This window comes from Sapajus apella, unplaced genomic scaffold, assembly GCF_009761245.1.
Source record: "Sapajus apella isolate SASKATOON/1434 unplaced genomic scaffold, GSC_monkey_1.0 scaffold23, whole genome shotgun sequence".
Taxonomy (NCBI): Eukaryota; Metazoa; Chordata; class Mammalia; order Primates; family Cebidae; genus Sapajus; species Sapajus apella.
Window position 1 is genome coordinate 15,408,808 of NW_022436963.1, and position 13,761 is coordinate 15,422,568.

Below are 13,761 nucleotides of genomic sequence, written 5' to 3' on the forward strand. Positions count from 1 at the left end.
CTGAACAGACTTCTTAGGATTGCACAAGCCACCGGATGATCTGGCTGTGATCTCACAGACATTCGGCCACTGCCAACATTTTTTTCCCCAAGGTTGGCTCCTTCCCAAGGTGCCAGAAGAAGCAAGTTGAATGAAGAAGCCACAATACAGTATGATCTGGAACAGCGCTGAAGGGTTGAACAAATTGGTTATTTGCAAAGGGAAAATGGCTTTCACCATCTCAGATCTGCCATCTATTGGGGAGTTAATAGTTTATAAACTATTTAAGGTTCACTTGCTTTGCATTTGGCTGGAGTAGCTTTTGCTAGTATTTTTTTAGACATACTTGCCAGAAGCCACTGGGTCTTCTTGACTGTCCCTCCTTACCAAGAGGACCAATTTGGTTCCTCCCTCTGCGGATTCCCAACTTGTCCCAAGGAGGCTATGGAAAATATCTGTTTATATTTTGCTTATGAGCTTCCCCCACTGCCTTGACCCTTGGCTGTGGGACTGTATGGCTCATAGTCCCAGTTTGGAGTTAGGCCCTTGACCAAAGCAAGGCTGATAAAATTCTTATTTGGAAGGACTGACCTGAAAACTGAAAGAGTCACAGTTCCTCTCCTTTTGAAAATGCAAATACTAAGACTAATATCACTAGTGAATCATCTTGACCATTAGGTGGAGATAGCTTCTCCCAATGATGTTAACAGAAGGAAAATTAAGCTGAGATACAGAGGGAAAAAATTGATTTTGTTTAAACCCTTGATCCACCCCTACCTGAAGCCAGTGTACTCCTTGGCCTTTCTAGTATTGTGAATCAAGAAATTCCCTTTTTCAGTTAAGTTAGCATGAGTTGGGTGTCTATCACTGGCAACCAAAGATATTTTAACTACACCCAAAACAAAGGTGACCCAGTCACAGAAGGACCAAGCTGAGTGCCAAGTATTGCCTCACCTATATGTTGGGCACAGGTGTCACAATATTCTGCATACAAGGACTCGAAGCAGTGGCAACAGTAGGGCCTTCCCTCCTTCATGATGTAGCGCTGGCCACCCAGCACTGTCTCACACTCGAAGCAGCAAAAGTGTTTCATGTGCCAGTGCCGCCCCTCAGCTTCCGTGCATTCGTCTGCAAAGATGATCTGGAGATGGGGAAGCCAAATGGTCAGTGTGTAAGACACAGCCAGAAGAACATACTTTAAAGGAAGAAAGCTATGGGCATCCTGAACTAGAAGGGTAAGAAAGCAGATCCCACTTAAAAATAATTAAACAACAATCCATATGTATATGTTTACTCTATATTTTTGCATATATATATGCATATGTAAATATGTGGATTTACCGAAAGCATAATTAAACATGATTTCTGGCCTGGCCAGTGACTAACTGAACCATATTTAATAAGAGAAAGAACATTATACTCTGGCGAATCTAAGGCAGGATAAAAAACTGACAGCTCACAGGCACATTGGACATACATACCTGCTTCATTTGGCCTGTACAAATTTTTTTTAATGGAAAATATCATATTAACACTTGAAATCCTGGTTTCTCTTTCAAACACAACATTTGCAATGCTCAGTGCACATTCCTACGTGGGAATAATAAAATAGAGCTGAGAAGAGGGGCTGCTGTTTTAAATGGGTGGCAAGCTCTCCAGTTTGTCCTTTTCTTCACCCTTCCCTATTGCCTTAAAATAAGTCACCTTCATTTACAATACCTGCCAGGCCCTCACAAGCTTTTGCATTTTCCCCCCAAAAAGAATTTAAAATTTCAAAGCACAGATTTCAAAACTTACTATAAAGCCACAGTAATCAAGCCAGTGTGGCAGTGGCATAAGGCTGGGCATACACATGAATAGGAATCCAGATTTAAACTCATACATATATGGTCAATTAATTGTTGAAAAGGGGGCCAAGACTATTCCATGGGGAAAAGAATAGTCTTCTCAACAAATGGAGCTGGTACAACAGGAGAGCCTCATGTAAAATAATGAATTCAAATTCCCACCTCACATCATACATAAAAATTAACTCAAAAGGGATTAAAGAGCAAGGGCCAAAAAAAAACCAATAAAACGCTTAGAAGAAAACCCAGGTGTAAATCTTTATGACTGTGAAGCAGGCAATGGTTTCTTAGATATGACGCTAAAAGCATAAACAACAAAAAATAAAGTGAACTTCATAAAAATTAAAAACTTTATGCTTCAAAGGAGCATAAAGTTTTTAAGTGAAAATGCAGCTACAGAATGAGAGAAAATATTTGCCAAACATTAAGTGAAAATATAGTTATAGAATGAGAGAAAACATTTGCCAGTCATCTATCTGATAAGGGACTAGTATACAGAATATATACAAATCACTCTTACAACTCAATAATAAAGAGAAAAATAGGCCAGGACAGTGGCTCATGCTTGTAATCCCAGAGCTTTGAGAGGCTGAGGTGGGCAGATCACATGAGGCCAGGAGTTTGAGACCAGCCTCCCCAACATGGTGAAGCCTCATCTCTACAAGAAATACAAAAATTAGCTAGGCATGGTGGTGCATGCCTGTAATCCCAGCGACTCAGGATGCTCAGGCAGAGAATTGCTTGAACCTAGGAGGTGGAGGCTACAGTGAGCCAAGATCATGCCACTGCACTCCAGCCTGGGTGACAGAGTGAGACTCTGTCTCAAAAAAAAAAAAAAAAAAAAAAAAAAAAAAAAAAAAAAAGAGAGAGAGAGAGAGAAAACCCAATTGATTAAAAAGGTAGTCAAAAAATTCAAATTAAAAACAATTTCAGACATTTCTCTGAAAAACAAGATATAAAAACATCAAATAAACACATGAAAAGATGCTGAACATTATTAGCTGTTGGGGAAATGTGAATCAAAACCTCAATATGATGTTACTTCATACCCATTACGATAATGATAATGGAAAAAAAAAAAAACAGATAATAACAAGTATTAGTGAGAATGTGGAGAAATTGGAATCCTCATTCATTGATAGCAGGAATGTAAAATGTTGTATTTGTTTTGGAAGACAATTTGGCATTCCCTCAAAAAGTTAAACTTTATTATTCATAAATTATCATATGACCTAGCAATTCCATTCCTGGGTATACACTTAAGAGAACTAAAAATATGTGTACACAAAAAAACTTGTACGTAAATGTTCATAGCAGCACTGTTTAGTGCAGTCAAAAAGCGGAAACAACTTAAATGTCCATCAACTGATAAATGACTAGACAAAATGTGATATATACACACAAAATTGAATGTTATTCAGCCATGAAAAGGAATGAAGTACTTATATATACTACAATATAATTGACATTGAAAACATGCTAAATAAAAGAAACCAGACTTGAAAGGTCACATAATCTATGATTTCATTTACATGAAATATCCAGAACATGTAAATCCACCGAGATGGAGACTAGATTAGTAGTTGCCAGGGGCTAAGGAAAGGGGGAAATGAGGAGTGACTGCTACTGGACACAGAGTTTCTCTTTGGTTGATGAAAATGGTCTGGAATCAGCAGTGATGGCTGCACAGCTTTGTGAATATACTAAAATCCACAGAATTATATACTTTAAAAGGGTGAACCTTAATGCTATGCACATTATATCTCAATAAACAAAAATTTCAGAGTGTGTACTTCAATCATCATATTCTGTTTGCCATTAGACAATACAAAGTTGTATTCTGAACACCAATTTTCAGATGTGGAAACTGAGGCACGAAGGTCAAAAGGTGGCCTAGAACCACAGGGTTGGACCTGAATTTAGTTTTCCAGTTATCTTTCTAGAGGGTCTCTCCAGAACATCACTATTAGTGTCAGAATCCAAATTAGTTAAGTCTGATCAGCTTCCTCCTAGAGAGTCCCTTGTAGGTAGTTTGTAAGAAAGAAATACCCATGTAACAGTAGGTTCTCTGGCTGAAGCAGGGGAGTGTTACTCACCTCCCACGCTGCTATTTACAGGGAAAGATAGACCCAAAAAGCTCCTTTGCACAGGAGGAAACCTCTGTCTAGGACTTTTACCAAAATGATTCCCATAAAAGTGGTCAGATTTAGAACACTCTTCTTTCTGCTCCCAACTTATAAAGCTAAACCAGGCTTTCTATTCTGTCAGCTTACACGATAGGGTGTGCTTCTAGTAGGGACAGAATGCCAGGCAGGGCCTTGCATTCTATCCCGATTTCTTACACAGGGTACTTGTCAGAGCATGGGGCATCCAGGTGAGGTATCCATCTGCCTCCTGAATTTTCACTCACAACTTCTATAAACTGTAGACAAATCAAATAATGCTATCTACTTTCTTCTCGTTTCTAAACTTGCAGCACTGAATTTTGGAAAATAGAACAATTTTAAGATATAAGTGTTACTCCATCACCGATTATTCCATGAAATTAGGGTTGATACCTAAAGCTGCACAATGCATTTTTGTTTTGTTTTGTTTTTAAAGTACTGAACTTACTTAGGGCCAGTTATATGTCACTTGGGGATCTTCACAGATACAGAAACTGCCTTCCCAGTAGAAGGCTATGAGACCCTCCATGCTCAGTAAAGTGGGCCACAACCCCAGACATTCTAGTAATGGGTGGGGCTTCTCTCCCTAAAGGGTTAATGCAAAAGAATGAAGTTGCCTATGGCTTTCTTCAGTGCAGAAAGCCAGAAGACCATGTGTTGGCTATGGCGCAACCAAGGGCTGATGGGCAGGTAAACCTGCTGGAGTTTGCTCTAACCTCATCGCAGGCTGCACAGCGCGGCTTCAGGCACTCAGCGTGGTGCCTGCCACAGTATATCTTCCCATCTTGGTAAAAGTAGATCAGATCCACCAGGAGCTCATTGCAGACAGTGCACACGAAGCACGGCGGGTGCCAGCAAACGCCGTGGCCAGCCCGTGACGCAAACACAGCGATGTCTCCACCATTGATCTGGCCTCCACACTGCGAGGCAAACGGAAACATCAGTAGTCACACCAGCCCCCATCTTCCAGTGCTGTGCTTAAATGATCAAGGACAACCACCATTAGCTGGCTACTGAGTGTTTATGTTCAAAGTAGTCACTGTGCTTCCTGCTTTACATAGGCAGCAGGGCAGGTTTTTCTTGTCCTCCCTGAACTCTCCTTTCCTAAGGCCTACAAATAATATAGAGATAAAGTCACTGGGAGAATGAGGAATCACAAAGACAGGAAGAAAGAAAAGCTCTTTCAGCACAATAATGTACAGGGGCTCTGCAGGCAGGAGGCAAACCGGCACAGAGGAAAGCCTCATTATCTTTTAGATACTTGAAACTCCATGTGGAGACACAGCCAGGTTTAACACCAGGAGAAGTGTCTGGGGAGGTTGGAGCGGGGAGGGTGGGAGCACGGGGCTGGAAGGAGGTGGGGCCTACACTTTTAGATGGGAGACAGGGTGGGTACATAATAGCATGCTCACCTTTAACTACCTTCTCTGTGTGCCTTTCAGGCACGCTTTTAACCTGCTTCCTCTAATATCTTTTTACATAGTCTTGATTGACACAGCACCACTTCTAAGGCCAAACTATGGAAAGGGTTTCTTCCTAACCCTTCCCTACCTTCTCACTTATTTTCTCAAGTTCCCTCTTGATCTTGAATGAAACAAGGCGGATTCACTGGCCACCTACGCTTACAGCGGGGTTGGGACAAAAAGAATATGGTTTGAGGGCCTCTGAGGAAAGAATAAAATGTGGAAAGTGGGTCTAGGGAGATGCTGTTGCTGACCACGGCATAGGCCATGAAGTTCACAGGGTGAGGCTAGTACGAGGGTCCATAAGAGTGGCTGAGCGCAGGGGACAACGTCTAAAAAGCAGAGAAGCTCCCTCCAAATCTTTCCCATGCTATGGGTTGAAATACATCTTAGAAAATTAAGTGAAGACCTCATAAATAGTCTCTGGGAGCTCATCCATGTGTGTGACTGGACAAAAGAAAGGCATCATGTTATCCTTACCTTCTGTGATAATGTTAGCAGAGCTAAAGCATGCATATGTAATCCTATTTAACCCTCACATAAGTCATCATTCATCCATTCTATAGATGACAAAACCAAGGAAAAGTATCATGGTCAAGGTCATCTGGAAGAAACATGACTCACACTTACGAAAGCTCTTTCTGCCTCCACACTCTTGGTGCTATTCTACACAATTCTTGGGACCTGCCCACAAAATGCCCAACCTTTCTTCTCCCTTAAGTGAACTTAGCTTGCCTAGTTCCAGGAGACTGATCTGAGAGTGGCAAGGATTCCAGCTTGCCTGGACTGATCACAGTGAATCTCACACCACACCATTGACCACCTGCACCTTAAAGGTAGGCTCCAGATATGCTTTCAGGAATGAAGATCCCACGGCTGAATCTCCAGTCAAGTCGCTCCCACATCTTATATAACTGAACCTTCTCACTCTGCCCTTCTGAAATCTCAAAAAAGGGCCTCAAATGACATCTGCTTCCCTTGGGCAGCATCTCAACTCCTCTTTGTTGATCCAGTTAACATATCTTCAGTACTCAAGGGGTCTACGCAGAGCTTAAGGAGTTAGATAGGAATGTTCAAAAAGCTGTAGGACTTAGAGAAGTGCCAGGAATGACAATCAGCACTGGAAAGCCTGTGGCAGCTGAGAGGCGGGGAAAGGTATATTCCCACCCTGCAGTCTCTAAAACTCCTCTTCACCACAGCCTGAGCACTCAGCAGGAGCAGAGGAGACAAGGAAATCCAGAATCCTGAGCTCAGTGAGGTCCCAGGGAGAATGCCTTTTCACTCCCCTAAACCCACTCTCACCTGTTCACAAACAGCTCCTGTCCATCCATACGACTGGGAGTGGCTTTATGCACTTCAATAAGGAACCCTCAAATCCCGGGAGAAGATCATTTACCTCCCCTTTAAATGGTTCTGGTTCTGGGATGATCCTGGGAGGCAGGCTGACCCTGGCCTGGGTCAACTCCGTTTTCTTAAGGTCTACTTTTAAAATATACATCCATCATGTTGCTGCTCTGCTCAATCCTTCCAATGGCTTACCCAGAACTCTGACTTTATCTGCTGGATTCCCTCCCTTCACTCCCTCTGTCTCAGCCCATTGGCCAACTCACTGTTCCTTGAACATAGCAGACACCCTCCTGTCTCAGGGCCTCTGAGCTGGCCATTCCTTCTGCCTTACATTCCCTCTGCCCTAAAGTCTGCATGACTCACTCCCTCTTGCACATCTGGTGCACATCTTTGCTCAGATGTTCTAAGTGGGGTCTTCCCTACCAACCTTCCTTAAAACTGCAGCCTCCCCACACATCCAGTACATCCAAGTCCCCTTCATTGCTGTTTTTTTTTTTCTATTTTGTTGATTACAATTTATTGTCTGACTTCCTCCCCTAGACTCCGACTCCTTAGAAGGGTAAGATAAAGCTTTCCCATGTTTTGTTCACTGCTGTATCTCAGGCACATAGCAGGGACTCAATAAAACAATTGTTGGATGAATGAATGAGTAAAAGGTTGCCAGAACAATGCCTCTTCACTCCCCTGAATCCACGCTCACCTGTTCACAAATAGCTCCTGTCATGGTGACTGGGAAAGGCCTGACATTCCCGCGGCCCAAGTTTTCACGCTTCCTCTGGCTGCTGAAAAGCTTCAGCTCCCTCTTCTCTTCCTCATCCAGGGAGTTGCAATATCGAACCTGAATATACACAGACAGCATGGAAGAAGTCACCCTTGCTCCTTAAGATTCCTGAAGCCCATGTCTGAGTTTTCTTGTTAAATGTGCTCTCATTTGGTTTTATAGCCCTCACCTGAACTTTAACCGCAACAGCCTTGGAGAGACTTAAGATGAGTCTCTACTAAGATTGCTGACAGCCAAAAGAGCTTACCAAAGGCTCTGAATTCTGGAACCCAAGCCTTGGGCAGGCTAAAGGCTCTGTGACTGTTCCTTACCCTGACTGCCTCACTCTGCTCACCATACTAACATCAAATCACCTGGGGTGGCTCAGCTGCCAGGAAAGAGCTGAGAAGTTCTTCTAAATCGTAGGTATGATACTTTCATCTCCATGTGCCCATACAAGTGATCCCTGACATCAAGAATGACTCTAAGTAGGTGAGCCAAAACTGGTGTTGACGTTTTCATGTCTCACAGCTTCCATTCTCCCGTTTAATTTTGGAAAAATAGGGAAACAATGGTGTGAGCATGAGGAGTTGGTCCAGGCATCTTTGGAGCTACACAGAAGTCTCTACATGTTTATCTGTGTGGAGGAGGGAACAGCCTGCCTGCTAGGCTTCAGTTGAGTTAACTTGCAAGAGACATTTTCCTTCTTGTTAAATACAGAAACAGAATTAAGGGAGGAACATTAAAGATATTTGAATCCAGTATCTCCCCTTATTTATGCACACTTTGGGAATTGTGCCATATTCTTGTACTGTTATTTATTTAATGCTGTTTTTAATACTGACTCAGTTTTTTTGAAACTTAGATGCATCTACTTCAAAAGAAAGCAAATTATGACTGTAAATGGAAAACTAATATCACCTGTAAAAAAACAGAAGACACCTAAATAAAATGGGAACAGAACCATGTTGTTAGATTCTAGCTGGCCATTTTGCTTGCAGGAAATCCTAAAAGAGATCCCTGATGCTCCTGTTTAAAAGTGGAGGCCAGTTTGAGTTAGAGAGATATGAGACTCCTGCTAGCACTAAATTGAAATTTCCTCCTTGATGATTCAACCACTCTATCACACGGAATGAAATACAATTTAGAAGACAATAACTCTCTCAATATGTGGTTTCACTTTATTTGCTGCCACGTGTACATAACAGCATATAACACACTTTGGGGAACACGGTCCCAATCCCATCTCCTGTCATACTTTGGAGTAATCTGGACATCAGAAAGGTTAACTGAATTGCTCGGATGATTTGTCATACAGATGGTTGGAGGGAAACCTTTGAACTAGGACTGTCACATCCTAATTTGAAAAGCAGTACAGTTGTGTATATCAAAATTGTCTTATCTGTGAAAAAAAAAAAAGGTCAAATATTGACTTTAGAATCACAATCACCCTTTGTCCTCAAAACGGCCATTTCAAATAGGCTAAATCTGCCCATTGGGTCACACATACTTAGATCCTACCAACAGGACGTTTTAATTTGAATGGTGTGTCTTTTCATAAAAGCACAGTTAATCATAAACACAACAAACCACTAAAATCAGAGAAGAGGCAATCACTTCCCTCTATTAAATAAAAAGAGTAAAAGAAAAAAAAAAAAGAAGGCTTCATGTAAATGTCCCAGAGAAAACTGCAGTGACCTGAACAGCCCAGAATATACGGTTACACCACTGACATTTTAGGGACATGTTTTCAAAGGAAGGCACACCCTTCCTGCTTGTAAAAACCCGCATTTTCACTTCCAAATTAGTTAACTGGGCATCAGGTTACAATGCTTGCTTTCAGCTTTAAAGGAAAACACATTGTTTATATTTGTTTTATGAAGTCTGAAAAAAGCAGCAGGGAAGAGAATCATAGCTCTCTTTCTAGGGAATTACTTCAGTTTTAAAGTTTTTGTCCTGCTTACTCAAATGTATTTCTGAAACTCTCAAATTATCCTCTTTTCTTCTAATGTGGGAAGATAAGACTGAAAAGCACTCACTCATTTCCCCTGGGATGGAGCTGCTAGGATCCAGCTTGTGGGTGGGAGAGTTGGTAGAAAGCTGGTGTCCAGCTCTCTAAAGGGGCCATTTCTCCTATCGATTTAAAATTATATTTTTATTTTAAATGCAGTCAGACTCAAGTAGACAGTTCAGTTCTGTAGGATTACTAGCTTTAAAAACCAAATACTTGAAAATGAATTTCTAGCTTATAAACTGAGTTCCTTCCAGCATGATGATCTTTTAAAATCATGTTTACAAATTTCTCTTTATGATCAATCAGAGTTCAAGCATAAGAAATGCCCACTTACAGTGCCATGTTTCTGGGTTCAGTAAAAAGGACCGTCTGCTGGTCTACACTTTCAAGAGTACAAAGAATGATCTTGGCAAGTCAGACTTCACCAAGACAAAACCACAGATGTTTAGAGCTACAAATCGGGACACGCAACTTCTCCTGCAGTGTGGTATAGAAAACATGCACACTCATTTAATATGAAATGATGCTGAAAATTCAAGAGAGTCACAGAGTTTTTGCAGGGCTTGAAGTGGTCTGGAGCATCTCAATCATCTCCCCAACATACACAGACAACCCATGCGGCATCTTCTTCTTCAAGCAAGAAAACTTGGAATCACAGCTTTCAAATTTTAGTGCTCCCTGGTTACCCCCGAATTGCTAGTAGTGCCAGGCACAGAGGCCAATCCCATTCATAATGAAATTCTGCTTTTTAAATAATACTCACTAGAAGTAAATAGTTGGCCAGTTTATTTTGGCTCTAATTAAGGAAGCTAAAACCTAAAATAAGTTGCCAGAGTTCTTCTTTGGCTACCTCATTGATCACAGATTATAAAAAAGGTAATAATTCAGAGAAAATTCTAAGAAAATTCTGCATAAGCCCCCTCTAGCCCCTTACCTCATTGTCATGTGGTGGCAGCTGGTGTAGTAGCTGCTTGATTCGCAGTTTCTCTCCAGGACTGTTGACATAAGGGACTTTCTCTTCTGGGAGACAGCTATAGTACTGGTGAACCTGAAGGACAGAATGCATACAGATAACTTGCCCGTTACTCAAATTGCGTGCCTATTCCCATTTACTGGGAAGATGATGCCCCCAGCAGGATGCAACTGACTTCTGAAGTCCTGACCCTTTACGAAAGTCAACAGCAGATGAGTTTCCTATGGTAAGCAGAGAAATTCATCCGTAAGCAAGAGTCAGGCAAATCATCCATATCTGGGAATTTTCCCTCTCTCTGTGAGGGAAAAACAAAGCCAGTCAATTTTCCTAGAAGCAGAGAATTCAGCAAACATGCTGGTGAACCAGAGGGTAGGGCTTTCTCGGCAGACTCCCCTGAGAGCTGGCTTTACCATTTTCTCTGTTAGTCTCCAGCATGTGACGAACCTCCCTAGCCAAAGGGATATGTCAGCACCTGCCTCGGCAATGGAGTCAAAGCCAGTCTTTGGCACTCGGCAAACCCCTAGGTACCTCAGCCTCCACCTACATTTAAAGCCCTCCAGGTTTCAAGCCTTTTGTAAGGCAGGCAGCAGCTGACATCCATCAGAAATAGACTCACTAAATCTGGGATGCAGAGCGTGTAATTAAAAATTGTCATTAACATGAGGATTTTTGCACACCCTAGAACATTCCTATTTATGACTGTTAGGACATATTCTTGTACTTTATGAGGCTCATTGAACCCTAACAACAACTGGGGAAAGCACCAAGCAGCTAATTTTGCCTGAGAAAAGAAAGCCGACATTCTACCATTCAGCCACATGCAAAACTAGGAAAAAAAACCTGGCTAATACAGGAGGTATGTCATATGGGAGCGGCACACACACACAAAAAATCCCACAAGCCCAGATGACATCATGGAAAATATTCTCAAATATCTCTTATTTAGCAACATGATCACCTTTTGTGAAACAAGGCATTCTTTCAACAAATGGGGAAGATGGAAGACTGGGGGCTCCGAATTCATCATATTTGGCCAGGCATGGTGGCTCACGCCTGTAATCCCAGCACCTTGGGAGGCTGAGGCAGGTGGTTCACCTGAGGGCAGGAGTTTGGGACCAGCCTGGCCAACAAGGTGAAACCCTGTCTCTACTAAAAATACAAAAATTAGCCCAGCCTGGTGGTGCATGCCTGTAAACCTACCTACTCTGAAGGCTACAGCAGAAGAACTGCTTGAACCTGGGAGGCAGAGGTTGCAGTGAGCTGAAATCGCACCACTGCACTCCAGCCTGGGCTACAGAGTTAAACTCTGTCTCACCAAAAAAACAAAAACAAAAACAAACAAAAAAACCCACCAACCAAATAAAAGAAAAACAAATTCATCACATTTGTTACATTCTACAAACTTGGTCTAATTCCTTTGCATTTAAGGATCTGTGGGTATGAACACATGTTCTGGGGATGCTGGGGTGAAGAGTTGCGAAAGCGCTACTTTAATCTCCAGAAACTAAGTCATAAATGGTAGAAGAAGGGGTAAAAAGGCTTTGTAATGACAAGGCCTTAAAAAATGTGAAAGCTATCTTTATTTTAATAACTAATGATGGTAACCATTCACCATCATGAGCCTATCATCCTTTTAATCAAATCCCAGAGGCAGCTATAAAAAGAATTCTTGTCCCAGACTAGCTAGATTCCCAAAGGCAGGGGCCTATAGGCAGCTGGCAGAGAGCTATGTGCAGGGACAGGAATGAATGGCTCTGGGTTTCAAAGGCACCTCACCAGTACTCTGAGAAGCAGCAAAAGCCCAGATCACTAGTTAGTTTGGAATTAGAAGCTGGCAATTTGCCCATCAGAGACTGGCATAGCAATCCATCCTCAGAAGAGTCCCTGTGCCATACGCCTCATCGGACAGAGGCCAGGTATAAAAAAGCAGGCCTAGTCTCGTGTCTTGGGGAATGGGCCTTGATTCCTAAGTCAGAAGATTGCTTATAGAAAGGCCTGGTTCCAACATTACTTTGTCATTTTCACAGTTCCCATTGTCGTTATAGAACATTAGGGAGAACTGCTAATATGAGATAAAATACTGTGGATGCTTGAAAATGCAGAGTCTAGTTGCAGTTCCACTGACCCTCCTGTTAATCACCTCTAATTACTCACACACTCCCTGTCCATTGCCTAGAGCAGTCAGGCCTGAGAGCCCTTTTGAATCGGTACTTTGAACCAAGCCCTTTCTGATGCTAAGGCTGGCCCAAGTTGGAATTTTCCTTGCACCCTCTACAGCATGGCTGGTGGATCTGAACCCTGAGTCAAGGCTCTGTTGTTTCCTATCTCTGGGTTCCTAAGCAAGTTACGTGGCTGTTCAAAATACTCATCATAAGAGTGTGATGATTAAATGAGAGTGTAGGCAAAGCAAGCAGCTCTCAACGACAATAAATAACATGAATACGTGACAATGGTTACACTATCAAGCCTGGCCTACTGTATATGGAACAATCCAGATGCTTCTTGGACAAGGTCTTGCTCTGCCACTCAGGCTGGAGTGCAGTGGAGTGATCATGGCTCCCTGTAGCCTTGACCTCCTGAGCTTAAGTGATCTTCCCACCTCAGACTAGCTAGAACTACTGGGACATGCCACATGCCTGGCTAATTTTCAAATTTTTTTTGTAGAGGCAGGGTCTTGCCATGTTGACCAGGCTGGTCTCGAACTCCTGGGCTCAAGTGATTCTCCTGCCTTGGCCTTCCAAAGTGCTGGGGTTACTGGTGTGAGCCACTGCATCAGGCCCACTTTTGGATGTGTAGCAACATTGCTGGCTTGTAGAGTGAGACCAAACCCTGAAGCTACTTAGATTAGTCAAAGCAAGAAAAATAGGCTGCAAGGAATAGAATGGTATTAAAACTAGTTTGACTTCAGGGGGAAAATGGCAAATTGTTATAAAGGTATGCTTTTTTTTTTTTTTTTGGTAAGAAACCTTGCCATGTATATAATAGGGTCTCATGGAGGAAAAGAACGTGCCACTGGAAGGTGATCGTACCAAGTTTCTGTTCTCTGAGCCCAGTGTCCTCTTACCTCTGCTCTCTTCCTGCATATCTGCTTCTCACATTCTGAAAGGTTAAGGTTTCCCAAAGTACTTGAGTTTGCATAGCATCAGTTCAACAGCCTGCCCTAGAGTGACTTGCTTTTCTCGATTCCAAGTTCCCCAGAGAAGGTTCCTGATT

General features: G+C 42.3%; 1 protein-coding gene across 5 annotated transcripts in view; it reads right to left on the reverse strand.

Annotated features, from left to right (window-relative positions):
- Positions 1–13,761, reverse strand: part of PRICKLE2 (prickle planar cell polarity protein 2) — a 365,346-nt gene that overhangs the window by 59,575 nt on the left and 292,010 nt on the right. For all 5 annotated transcript variants that reach the window (XM_032290396.1, XM_032290397.1, XM_032290399.1 and 2 more), the window contains 4 exons: positions 10,510–10,623; positions 7,502–7,639; positions 4,708–4,911; positions 934–1,120 (listed from right to left, as the gene is read on the reverse strand). In XM_032290396.1, the coding sequence (XP_032146287.1) occupies positions 934–1,120; positions 4,708–4,911; positions 7,502–7,639; positions 10,510–10,623 (643 nt within the window). The remainder of the gene's footprint in view (positions 1–933; positions 1,121–4,707; positions 4,912–7,501; positions 7,640–10,509; positions 10,624–13,761) is intronic.